Raw genomic sequence first — 13878 nt, forward strand, 5'->3', positions numbered from 1 at the left:
TTTTTAACAATTTTTCTTTGTTTGATTTTTCGCGTGATTCTTTTCTATATTAACTATAAGAAAAAATACTTTCTACATATGTACATGTGTAATATGTAATTTATGTGACTGAAGTACTTTCGCGTAGTACTCCTTTCTGCGTTGGCGGCCTTCGGCCGCGCTTTAAAAAAATAATCCTGGTCGAGCGAATACCCGGGGGTGACTGAAGTACTTTCGCGTAGTACTCCTTTCTGCGTTAAAATAAAAAATATATATTTAGTTTCGTTATAAAGTGGTTATATTTTTTGGTTATCTTGCACTGATATTGAAACAAAATTTGAGTTTTCATTATAAACTAGTTAAATTTTGGTTATATCTGTCAGCGGTTTCCATTTATTTTTGATAATACGTTGTTTTATATATTAGGTGACAATATATATAATATTATTATATAATATTGTTATATAATATTACTACATAATATTACTTATTTCTTTATTAAATTAAATAAAGAACATATCCATATGAATGGATAGAGGAATTTTTTAGAAAAAAGGAATTTCAGCGAATTTCCTTTTTATCACATGGCAGCGCTCCATTTCGTCATAATTTTTAGCACACACATGGTGTTCACTACGAGTGTAAAAGGTAATTTTTAAAATAAAGATTTTTTAAATAAAAAACCTGCTAAAAGTGTAAAATGTGGATTTATTTAAAAGCTTATAGTTTAATTTAATTTGAAGTGAAAAATGTCAGTAAAGTGTGTTTAATGTGGTAAAATAGCTTGTTGAAATGTTCAAATTTTGGGAATTTTTGAATTTTAAGGTCGAATATCTCGTAAACTAAGCGGTTGCGGTACCTATAACCCTATATATTTTTTAATCAGGAGGACTTCCTCTTTCCAACGGTGACGTGACATTGCACGCAAATATAGATGGGTTTTTGTTCTGACATATTTTACAGCCATTGCAAATAATTTTCTGCGTGTGTGCAATATCACTAGCAATACAGATATTAAGAAATCTTTTATTGCCGGCCGAGGTACCTCGTAATTGTTATGTTTGGCATTGTTTTGAAGTTCCATACACGGTGTATTTGTGTTATATCCAAAGTAGTGGATTAGTAAAAGAGTTTTTGACTATATATCATAAAAGTTCTACATATCCTCTTGAAATGGCTGAAGATCTTCAAAATTATAAATTGCAGTTGCAGCAGGTAAAACACTTTGGTTATGAGCTGATACAAATGCTTAAAATTTAATAATACATATTTCTTGATATTGCAAAAATGTCCGAATTAATGTTTTAGTTAGGACTGTATATACATATGTATGTATATTTCTTAATCCTCTAATTTTCTCCTAATTACAGGTTGAGGCAGGACTGCTAACTGATCCTGCAAATCCCGAATTGTTAAAATTAAAGGAAGGGCTTGTGGAAGTAATTGAATTAACTAATGATCTTATTAAAACTCAATTTGAAGAACAGAAAAAATCTTCATATGTTGAACCCGTATCCGGAGTTAACATATCCGAATATTACGATGAAATTGAAGCTGCTCTGATAGAGGCAGAAAAATTGGTAACAGCACCACAAAACTGGAAAGTGGGAGATAAATGCCAAGCGAGATGGATAGAGGATGGTAAATACTACGATGCAATTATAGAAGACATTAGTAGCGAAGGCGAAGTCAATGTAGTGTTTGATACTTATCAAAATAGGGCAACTACTACAATAAGGGAATTACGGGATTGTACAACCCGAAATGAAGTTTTTCCTTCGGCGAGGTGAGTTGGGTAAATAACGCAAATAGTTATAGTGCTAAGATTTAGATTAGCATCACTCGATTTCGAGGTAAAAAGGGATATGTGTGGTTAGAGAAGAGGCAAAATTCCGTTTTCTTTAGCGCTGCGATCTGAAGGTACCGTTTGAAAGATATATATGTACATAGTTAAAGCTACCGCAAGCGCTTAGTTTACAAGATAATGGACAATAAAAAGCTATTTCACTAAGTTTAACACACTTCATGAACATTTTTCACTTTCACTTAAATTTAACTCTAAACAAATTCATATTTTACAATTTTTGTTATGTATATACATATATATTTATATATTCTTGATGACCCTAGGAGGGCCTCTTCTATACGCACATACCTATTATAATCCCGAATGCTATTCTAAATCTCAGCCCTTACATTTTTGATTTTTATATCCACAAAAGCTTCACTAAATCATGTCTACACATTTGTTTTGTATTAAATGGTGCAAAATTATCTCAAATTCAATATGAAGATAGATAGATAGTTAATAATAAGGTATTCCACTGCGATTTAGGGTCTATTGTGCCCTCTCCTTAATTATATATGGTCACCTAGGTCCAGCATCCTGAATAATTCCAAGAGCCTGCTGGTGGGGGTCTACTGAGGTAATGTGATCCCTGTCCACGTAGATGGAACCTAGCCTGCCTTAAGCCTGCTTTTGCAAATTGCTAGATAATCCAGTTGCACCCTCCCAGGAGCAACTTGGCGTGGTGCATTCCTGCTGTCTAATGCCAATGCTGTGCTCTCCCCATTCTCTCCTCCGCGCCGAACCCCACTGGAATGCATGGTTTCTCATCATCCTGGACGCTGCCGCAGTGTGCGCGGCACAATTCCGATTTCTTTGGCGCCGCGATTTGAAGGTACCGTTGGAAAGAGGAAGTCCTCCTGATTAAAAAATATATAGGGTTATAGGTACCGCAAACGCTTAGGTTACGAGATATTCGACCTTAAAGTTCAAAAATTCGCAAAATTCGAACATTTCAAGAAGCTATTTCACAACACTATAATCTTTTAAATAAATCCACATTTTACACTTTTAGTAGGTTTTTTATTTAAAAAATCTTTATTTTAAAAATTACATTTTACACTCGTTTGAACCTCATTTGTTTACCAAAAATTACGAAGAAATGGAGCGCTGCCATGTGATGACAAGGCAATTCGCTGAAATTCTTCTTTTTCGCAAAAATTCCTCTATTCATGCATATGGATATTTTCTTTTTTAAATTTATTAAGCAAATAGGTAATATTATATACATGTATTAGTAATATTATATAATAATATTATATATGTATACATATGTATAAGTAATATTATATAATACTTTTACGTAATAAAGTGTAAGGTTACAGTACAGTACGAAAACTCAAATTTTGTTTCAGTATGAGTGCATGATAACCGTAAAATATGTATGTATAACCACTTTACAGCGTGGGCCCGAATAACTGTCGCACTTTTTCGAAGCAACGTTATGTTCGCGTAAGTGTACAGAATTTTGTTACCGTTACATTTTTGTGTTCGTTATTTTATTGTGAAATTAATTGAGTACTGTTTTGACCTGATCAGTAGTTCTTAAAATTTGTGAGGGATGGAAGCAAAAAGAGACTTAGTGCAAAAATTACATTTGCAAGGCAAAACGACAGGCGTAATTGTTAAATTTCTGAAAGACATTGATGTAAACCGGAGATTTGTCCAACGCACTGTGGCTCGATTTAAGTGAACTGGAAGTGTTAAAATATTCAAAAAACCTGGACGAAAAATAAGTATAAGAACACCTGAGCTGGTGAAGAATGTGCGTGAAAGGATAAGGCGAAATTGTGCTAGATCAGCTCGTAATATAGCCAAAGGGCTGAAGGTGAGCCGGAAAACCATCCGAAATGTTTTAAAAGAGGACTTGGGACATAAACCTTACAAAAAGAAGAGGATCCATGGCCTTACGGAGCGTCAAGAAAATGCGACGGGAAAGAAGTGGTTTATTGCTTCAGCGGCATGCAAGTTGCAATATTGTGTTCTCTGATGAAAAACTATTCATATTGCAAAAAAGTCACAATCCCCAGAATGATCGCGTGTATGCAACAGATAAATTAGCCGATCAGAGATATCAAAACACAACGTCTATCTTGGTATGGGGGTCCATATCCAAAAAAGGCATGCTCCCGCTCCTTTTTATTGAGAAAGGTATCAAAATCAATGCACAATATTATTTGGATGAAGTGCTTGTCAATCATTTTTACCCTCATGCATCTGAGCTCTTCGGCAACGAACCATATTGCTTCCAGCAAGACTCTGCTCCGGCTCATAAAGCAAGAATTGTTCAGCGCTGGTGCAAGGATAATTTGCCATGTTTTATTCCGATTCATGAATGGGCTCCATCTTCTCCGGATCTGAATCCATTGGATTTCAATATATGGGGATACATGCTTGACAAATTAAAAAATTTGAAAAACATAAGATTGGATCAATTCAAGCGTCTTTTAATCAAAATTTGGGACAAAATTCCAGATGAAATGGTGCATGCCGCCTGCAATAGTTTTCAGAAACGTTTGAAGCTGGTAAAAAAAAATCAAAGGTGAACGATTTGAACTTAAGCAGTCCTAATGCAAGCAAACAGTCTTTATAATAAATAAAATTGTTTAATTGCTCAAAATATCAAAAAATAAACTTTTTCTACAAAAAATAAAGCGCGACAGTTATTTGGGCCCACCCTGTATATCCAAAACTCACATTTTAAATATAATAATATATGTATGTATATATCGTCACCTAATATACAAACCAATGTATCATAAAAAATAAATTGAAATCGCTGACAGATATAATAACCAAAATGTATAAATTTTATAACGAAAACTTAAATTTTGTTTGAATATTGGATAAAAAGTGGTTATATTTTTTGGTTATCATGCACTGATATTGAAACAAAATTTGAGTTTTGGATATAAAGTAGTTATATTTTTTGGTTATTATATCTGTCAGCGATTTCAATTTATTTTTTATGATACATTGGTTTGTATATTAGGTGACGATATATACATACATATATTATTATATTTAAAATGTGAGTTTTGGATATACAGGGTGGGCCCAAATAACTGTAATGTAATATCTCCTTCCTGCGTTAAAAATAAAAAAAAAATATATATACTTTTTGTTATAAAGTGAAGTGGTTATATCCTTTGGTTATTATGCACTCATATTCAAACAAAATTTAAGTTTTCGTTATAAAAATGATAAATTTTGATTATTATTTCTGTCAGCGATTTCCATTTATATTTTATATGAAGTGGTTATATTTTACGGCTATCATGCACTCATATTGAAACAAAATTTGAGTTTTGGATATAAAGTAGTTATATTTTTTGGTTATTATATCTGTCAGCGATTTCCATTTATTTTTTATGATACAGTGGTTTGTATTTTAGGTGACGATATATATATTATTATATTTTAAATATGAGTTTTGGATATAAAGTGGTTATATTTTACGGTTATCATGCATACATATTGAAACAAAATTTGAGCTTTGGATATAAAGTAGTTATATTAGTATTATTATATTTAAAATATGAGTTTGAGTGCATAATAACCAAAAATATAACTATTTTATATCCAAAACTCAAATTTTGTTTCATTATGAGTGCATGATAGCCGTAAAATATAACCACTTTATATAAAATATAAATGGAAATCGCTGACAGAAATAATAATCAAAATTTATCATTTTTATAACGAAAACTTAAATTTTGTTTGAATATGAGTGCATAATAACCAAAGGATATAACAACTTTCACCACTTTATAACAAAAAGTATATATATTTTTTTTTTTATTTTTAACGCAGGAAGGAGTACTACGCGAAAGTACTTCAGTCACCCCGGATATTCGCTCGGCCAGAGTTATTTTTTTAGAGCGCGGCCGAAGGCCGCCAACACAGAAAGGAGTACTACGCGATAGTACTTCAGTCACCCCGGGTATTCGCTCGGCCAGGGTTATTTTTTAGAGCGCGGCCGAAGGCCGCCAACGCAGAAAGGAGTACTACGCGATATTACTTCAGTCACCCCGGGTATTCGCTCGGGGGAAACTTTAGTATACGATTTCAGGGTTAAAAGTGGTATGGTTGGATAGGGCTGATGCTCCAGATTAAGAAAATATATAATTGTTGCCGCAGCAAACTTATAGTTTCCGAGATATTTGTATTTAAAATTGAAAATTTTGCAAATTTTATCTTGCAATTTCTAGTAATTATTTAATTCATATTATGCCTTTTTTATGCACTTACACTTCACTACATTGTTTCTACATATTTTTTTCCAGTAATTATTTAGTTATTTGCTTAAAATAAGCATTTTATATTTTACACAATATTCATTCCATGCACAAAAACAAAAGTATTCCTTGTTGACAAATAATAAGTGTTGCCATAATTACACATTTTCCAAACGAATAAAAATTAATATAAAAACTCAAACCAAGAGACAAATACCATCTGAAATAAATTTTCCATTGTAATAAAAAAAGTTTTAAGGCTTATATGTATATTTAATTGCATCTAATAATTTTACAAAAGGATCGTGATGATTATTTGCAATATTCTTTCTCCAAGTATATTCATAAATTAAATTAGAAAAATCTTCGCTATTATTGTAATTGTCCTTAATAAAAAAACGTTTAATTACTCGCGTCCCGTCCTCGGCAACGAACGGATTATCGGGGTCGCTGTGATTAACGCGTCGGTGCTCATACACGTGACTGGCTAGACAGTCGTATGCCCTCCAGCAATCAGTACATATAATACTGCCTTTTGCCACGTGCTTCTCTATCAAAGGTATGAGCACATCAGCAGACCTGACATTGCCGGGACATACCTCCAGCCTAAGGTCGTCACTCCCATCCTCAACCATCCCAAGAACCCAGTGGCCCTCGACTCTCCGCCCTAAAATAAGAAAGGATATATTAATTACATAAAAAAAATTATATTTTTATTATTACCTTTGTTGTAATTTGCTTTCGTCTATTTGAACAGTTTTACCAGGGCCACCAATTTTACCTACCGCTACCTGATGGTCAACATGGTATAATACTACAGCTTCGCGGCAGTAATTATACCAGTCACATATTGTAGCGCTAGATAAAACTGGTTCCCTGATAAAACTGTTTTTCCTCACTTCCGCATGTGACCAATGAGAAGCATACGCATACATTAGATAAAATACCTGCGGAAGTGGGATTTTGACGTTTTCGAACCAGGTATCGCTCGACCTTGCCAACGCACTTCGGTTCCGACAACCCCCTTTCCGGCATCGGAACACCCCAACACTGCTACTTTTTTTTAACGACAGCGTCATTGGCATTTTATGCGTACGGCAAATTTTGGCTTTTAAAATCAAACCTTGTTCTTCGGCAAAGGAAATACATTTCTCTTTTGTGTCAAATGTTTGGAATATTTTTACAATATTCCACATTGACTTCACTTCCGCCGCTTTAAGCACATTGGTTCGCTTTATAACACCTTGGCTGTTTGACGCTCCGACACAATCTATTTAAATACCTTAAGTTATATTTTTTTCAGTTTAAAACTTATATTACTTATCTGATGAATTTGCACGCACTCGCTTTATGCCACCTCGGCTCGTTGACGCTCCGACACAATCAATTTAAATACCTTAAGTTATATTTTTTTCAGTTTAAAATTTATGTTACTTACCTGATGAATTTGCACTCATTTTTTAAAAATCAACTTTTAATAATTATATATATATTTATATATATTTTAAATTTTATGCTCTTTAAATTTGTATCCTGAATATATGGCTGCATCCAATCGCGGAATTCAAATGAAATAAATATGAAACTTATTTCAAAACGGGAAAAAAGGAACGGTACCTTGTTTAGTTGTAACAATACCCGTTATAGAAAATGTAGTTTAAAAATGGGAAACGCGGAATTGATAAATGTGAAGATAATGACAAAACGGATAACAAAAAGAACGGTACCTTGTTTAGTTGTAACAATATCCGTTATAGAAAATATAGTATAAAGAGGGAGATATACCCTCTTACGTGTAGATCTATTAGCCTTTCTAGTACCTTCAGCATAAAAGAACTAAGGCTTATAGGTCTGAAATCCTTGACATTCTCGGGTGTTCTTCTGTCTGGTTTTGGAAGGAGCACAACTTTACTCCTTTTCCAACTTCTTGGGATGTAAGATAGTTGAATGCTAGCTTTGTATATATTTTCAAGCCTTTATTTATGGGCATAATCCCGTCAGGACCTCCCGCTTTAAATAGTGCAAAACTATTTATGGCATATTTGATTTTTCTTTTGTTTACTATTTGGCTTCGATAGTCTGCTGCGTTCAGCGGTGGTTCTGGTTGAACCCTCGTTGAAGGTGTTTGCTGACTCCCGGGGAAGTGCGTTGTGATTAGTACCTCCAGAGACTCTTTTGCCGAGGAGGTCCAATCACTTCCCTCCGCCCTAATGTAGGCAGTATTAATATGGTCTCTGGATAGCATTTTACTCAGTCTAGCGGCTTCTCTGCAACTTTCTATCGATGTGCAGAAAGATCGCCATGAGTCTTTTTTAGCTTTTGTGACTGTTTTTTTGTATTCTTTCATAATATCTTTATATAGCTGCCAGATTTTGGTTCTAAAACTCTCATTGAAAGCTTTCCTTAGTTGTGTTCCACCTTAACCACTGTGATATCTGCTGTGCTGTAATTAGGACAAAGAAATGCATTTATACTTTTATTGGTAAGAATGCGTGCCCTAGGTTTACCTCTGTTCCGTGTGTAAAACAGGTTATAGTTGCTGCTGTTTAGCCCTTTAATGGTATCTTCATTGACCCAGGGCTCCTGTACTAGGCTGATGTCGATGCCCCCCTCGTTCACGAGGGTTGTCAGATTCGCTGTAGCACTCTTCGAGTGCTGCAGGTTTATCTGTACGCATCTTATGTTATTGGGCATCTCGGGTTTCTTCGATGCCCACATTCCTTAACAACTGGCTGGCGTCGTCGACCTCTTCCGTGTTGTTGTTGTTTTAACGGAAATTCAATCGCCGTTGGGATGCTAAGTGTTATTTGTGTTGTCGTCGATGTCATCTAACGGGAGGCCCAAGAAACATGCTGTTTCGATGGGGTCGAACCAAAGGGAGGAGGGTGTTAGATGAGTAGGGTTCGTGGTGCATGCAAAAAGGTGATCAGGTCATGCGGAGACTCGTTGCATGCAGACCTCTTCCGTGTCGTCTTCGTCAGCCGCTTTGTCGCCTTGGAGGTTTTTTAGTCTGGCCTTGCGGATTCCGAAGCTGATTTTGTAGTCAGTTTTCTTCAGAGCCTCAATGGACTCATCACAAATGGCCACTAGTATTGGCTTGCTTGCTTTATTAGAGTTTTCCTCCTTGATTAGCTGCCACTCATTTATACCAGGTATAGATTTGTTCTGCAGCTTAATGCACCTCAGGAGTTTTTCGCCTGGCTCCTCTAGAGGGGGTAACCAAATGCGAGCACGAGGTCTCTTCGGAATTTCCCTGGCGGGTATAAGCCTCAATTGGAGTCCTACAAAGGCGTTGCTAATTTTAGCAACATTACCCGTCAGGAAATCTAGCGAGGCCTGGTCCGCGCATTGATGACCCTGTAGCCCCTGAGGGTCTCAGAGGAGTCAAACTCCGGGTGTGGACCCGCAGGATTGTTGAGTACATAGCTTAGCACCATACTCGACAATCTGACGTCGATCTCCACCCATCTCTCCTGTATTGTGCTCGGAGAGGAGGAATTTCCATCTATGATGGCCACCTGTAGGCTATCCCTGGCTACATCGCAGAAATGCCTTGCCGTTGTTGTGCTGCTGTGTTCACCGTCACTCCGCCTCGGTTTTTTGGGCTGAGTTCTGGGTACTTCTGTGATGGAGCGATTTCTTTTCTGAGAAATGCTCTCTCTTGAGGTTGTGATTGCTTCCTTTTCAGGTAGCTCTCATATTCCTCTACGATAGATTTGAGGCGCTTTGTTTCAGCCTTATCAACTGGGGTACCGGCTGCCTGGCCTTTGGCTATCTTCCCTAGTATGAAGACTGCCCTCTGGTACCGGTTTTTCCACAGCTGATTCTGAGATTTCTTGCGCTTCTTTTTGCTCTCTCCTTTATCCGCCAGTGCACTTAGGTTGGTGCTCATGGCAGCCTTGGAGGTGGACGCTTCCTCCCTTGTATCTGGAGTTTTCACTGCTGTATCTACCGGTATACTTTGATTGGTATTTCCGGTAGTACTCTTACTCGTCTCCTGGCTGGAGGCAAATAGTTCGTCTTCTTCGGATTCCGTAATAGGATTCATATAGTTCATGTCCTTAGTCGTTGCTGTTGTCGTCAATTTGGTTGTTGTAGTTGATGTTGTTTTTGTGTTATTTATGTCGTTCATGTTTTGGTCCCACGAGTAAACCGGAAAGGGTTGGTCACTCGTCCGCAGAGCCGGTATGCGGAGAGAAGGCTTTTATACCTCCGACCTCGCCCGGGCATCGGAGGGGACCGTTCGCGAACAGCTATTTATTACCCCCCGCTGGTCATTCAGCCCTCGGCACGGGTACCTCGACACTTTGGCTTAGAGTGGTGTTGGTTCGGGTATCCTCATACTTCCACAATAGGAGATGGGCGTAAAACCTACGGTTTATTCATCCATATCACTATTGTGGCAATTATGAAGTGTCCCTCTTAGTTCGTAAGTTTAGAGTGCGTTTCCTTTGGGATGCACACTTTACTTAAGCCCCTTCGCCACGACAAGGCGACCAACTTCAAAGGGGACTGTGACAGTCTATCCAGGAAAGTACTCCGATGCAAGGACGAAGTCAGAACCTTCCTTGTCCTTCATCTGTACCGCAACTATATCCTGCGTTAGAAACTGAAATACAGAAGAAATCTAAATCGCTTCTAACCACTACAAGTCTCTGGCTAGATAGATCTCAAATTACCTTGTTATATCTTCAATTGAGGCCTTTTACCTTTCCTCTAAAGACCCACGGTTTCTGGAACAGAAGAATAACCAGGCCATCCGAGTCGAACCACTCGGGATGATAGCCGAGGCTGCCGTCGTTTGGTGCAGGCTCACCTGGCCAACTTCTACGTAGGTGCTAGAGGTCACAGAATTGGCTCGATGAGAGACAGGTCCTCGTTCTCACCAACCACGAGCTCCTGAGTGGAGAGTAGCACCCCTTCTTGCTCGCTGGGAGATTAGTTCCGCTTTCCCTCAATGACAGCGGCAGTCACAATCTGTTCAGCTGAGTTCATGCCGGAGTGAATCGGTTCCTCGTCCACCTTGATCTTTTGTTCCTGGCTGTTCTTAGGCGCTGCTGTGACCACCTTAATAAATCGTTAGTCCTGACGGAATCCTTTTTGCCGAATGAATTTATACGACTCGTCATCAACGGTGATGTTGAGTTTCATCCGGCTTCCCTAACGTTGCTCGCGAGTTGTTGTTACGGGGTTCGCAACACCTGCAACAGCCGCAGTGAACGCTTTGCGTTGAATGCCGCACAAGAGTACACATCATCGTTATCTCGCGCGTGATCCTCAAAGAGAGCACGTTCTTCCTGCGAAAAAACGTCTAAGAAGCTGAACTTGCATCCTAAACCGCTCTTACCTGCAATTTGCATGTTGCAGCCTGTTGTTTTTGTAGTTGTAGTTATTCTGTTTCTCACGACCATTAGCCCAGTTAGGTGGGCCTACTGGTATATTCTTTTCCTGGGGAACACAAGGGTGTGCCGCGACAAAGCCCCTTGGTTGCCGCACGGATGTGCTCCCTTTCAGCCTGAATGAGTAGCGCCATGCAGCACCACGACAAGGTGCCTGCCATTCGAAGAGAAGCGTTATTGCATATTGGTGAAGTCTAATATTCTACCGGGTGCTAGTGAGTCGATGCAATCCCTGTCCGGAAACATGGATCCGAGGGCCTTAATCCTGCGTCTACAGACTGCTGTGCAGTCGATCAGCAGGTGTTCCGGTCTTTCAGGCTCCATGTCGCAGAGCCGGCAATTAGTGCAAGAAGATAGGCCCATGTTATACAAATGCCTATTTAGCTTTCAGTGGCCAGTATAAAATGCGACCAGTAGCCTAAGTTTATTCCTGGGGAGGTTAATTACAACTTTGAACCTGCTCATGTTGTACCCTCCCATTAGCAACTTGGCATGCCGCATGCCGTGTGTTCGTTGCCAATGCCCTTTTCTGCCCACTCCCTTTTCTTTGCGGAGTAGCTCCTTTATGAGGCTGCGCAGCGAGCGAGCTCATCTGCCAGTTCGTTACCGGCTATTCCTTTGTGACCTGGCACCCAGATTAGGTGCACCTGGTTTATTTCCGCAAGGCTGTTCAGCCGTTTTCTGTTCGCTCATTGCGATAGTTGCGGTGGAGGTTTATCTCTATGCACCGACTTATGGCAAAGATTTTCGCCTGGAAAATGCTCGGAAACTCTCCCATAGGTATGGAGAGCTTAGTGCGTTGACCCGCGATCCTTGCACCAATTCCCTCCGACATTTTGGAGCCGTCGGTGTACCACCTCAATGTACTGTTCCTCAGCAGCAGCTCAAGGGTGGAGTCGTTCCACTCATCCTTACTTCCGAGGGTGACCTTAAACTTCTTAGTGGAGTTAACTGTTTTGGTAGTGCTGTCCTTCGGGAGGAGGGCGATTGGTATATTGCCACTTATCTTTTCCATCCTCTGGGACGAGATTACCTTTCCTTTGCCAAACCCCTCTGCCGTTATTTGCAGAAGCGTGCTCTTGGCTACTTGACCGATAACCAAGTGAAGCGGTGTGAGTTCAAGCAGGGCCTCCAGAGCTGCCGTTGGACAGGTGCGCATTGCGCCCGTCATGCATACACAGGCTAGCCGCTGTAGCTTCGATAGTTTAATTCCTACCGAAGTCTGCGATGCTGTTGAGGCCCAGGCCACCGCCCCGTACGTGATTATCGGTCGCACTTACATGGTGTACAACCACCTAACGATCCTTGGCTTACAGCCCCAGGACTTACCCGCCAGCCGATTGCACACCATTAATGCCTTTGTTGCTTTGACCAAGGTCTACATGCTGCTTCCACCGCAAAGTAGAGTCTAGCGTGAGACCGAGGTATTTGACCGTATTGGTCATCTCTATGTCCAAGAAAGCGCAAAACATCACCTCCACATTCTCCAGTGAACTCTCTATCTCAGAGGTTAGCTGGTACAGAGCAGTACTGGTTGATCTGCCCGTTCTGCACGCATGCTGAGCCCCATGCAGGGGTGCCCTCTTCAGCGCTTTCGACCTTATTTCATGGTCCACGATCTTCTCCATGGTTTTTAGCAGGAAAGAAGTCAGACTGATTGGCCTGAAGGATTTCGCCAATGAGTAATCTTTCCTTCCTACTTTGGGTATGAAGATCACCTTCGCTGTCCTCCATACTTCAGGGATATACGCCATTGCGAGGCTCTTTCGCAGCAGCCGAACCAGGTATGGCAGTAAAAACTGCTGCCCCTGCTGTTACAGCGCTGGAAAGATGCAAACCCGTCCCGGAGACTTAAATCTCTCAAACGAGGCCATTGCCCACCTGATCGAGTCCGCCGTATATAGTTGCCCTCAAGGAGTTCCTGCGTGGAGGCTAGCTCATCTGGGATTCGGGGGTCGCCGCAGGCATAGCCTGCCCAGCCCTGCTCTCGCTGGGCTTATTCGCAACCTCGTTGTTGTTGTTGTTTTAACGGAAATTCAATCCCCGTTGGGGTTGTAAGCGTCATTTGTGTTGTCGTCGATGTCATCTAACGGAAGGCCCAAGAAACATGCTGTTTCGACGGGGTCGGACCAAAGGGAGGAGGGTGTTAGATGAGTAGGGTTCGTGGTGCATGCAAAGAGGTGGTCAGTGTCATGCGGAGACTCGTTACATGCAAGACATACATTCGGTATGTAGTGTCTATTCTGGATAAGTAGGAGTTTAACCTGCTACAGTATCCAGAACGAAGTTCCGCAGAGTCACACGCGTTTCTCGCGGCAGCTGCAGCTCTTCGTCTGCTATGGGTGGTGGTTTGACTCCAAGAACGCCATTCACGGGAAGGGAGTCGGTGAAGATGTTGATGGCTCCGCTGTGAATG

At 39.9% G+C, this 13878-nt stretch overlaps 1 protein-coding gene across 1 annotated transcript in view; it reads left to right on the plus strand.

Annotated features, from left to right (window-relative positions):
* The first annotated feature begins 1041 nt into the window (after positions 1-1041).
* LOC126764159 (survival of motor neuron-related-splicing factor 30) overlaps positions 1042-13878 on the plus strand; it is a 39727-nt gene continuing 26890 nt past the window's right edge. The window contains exons 1-2 of the mRNA XM_050481953.1: positions 1042-1194; positions 1350-1765. Of these exons, the coding sequence (XP_050337910.1) occupies positions 1153-1194; positions 1350-1765 (458 nt within the window). The 5' untranslated portion in view covers positions 1042-1152. The remainder of the gene's footprint in view (positions 1195-1349; positions 1766-13878) is intronic.

This window comes from Bactrocera neohumeralis, unplaced genomic scaffold, assembly GCF_024586455.1.
Source record: "Bactrocera neohumeralis isolate Rockhampton unplaced genomic scaffold, APGP_CSIRO_Bneo_wtdbg2-racon-allhic-juicebox.fasta_v2 cluster09, whole genome shotgun sequence".
NCBI classification, from domain to species: Eukaryota; Metazoa; Arthropoda; class Insecta; order Diptera; family Tephritidae; genus Bactrocera; species Bactrocera neohumeralis.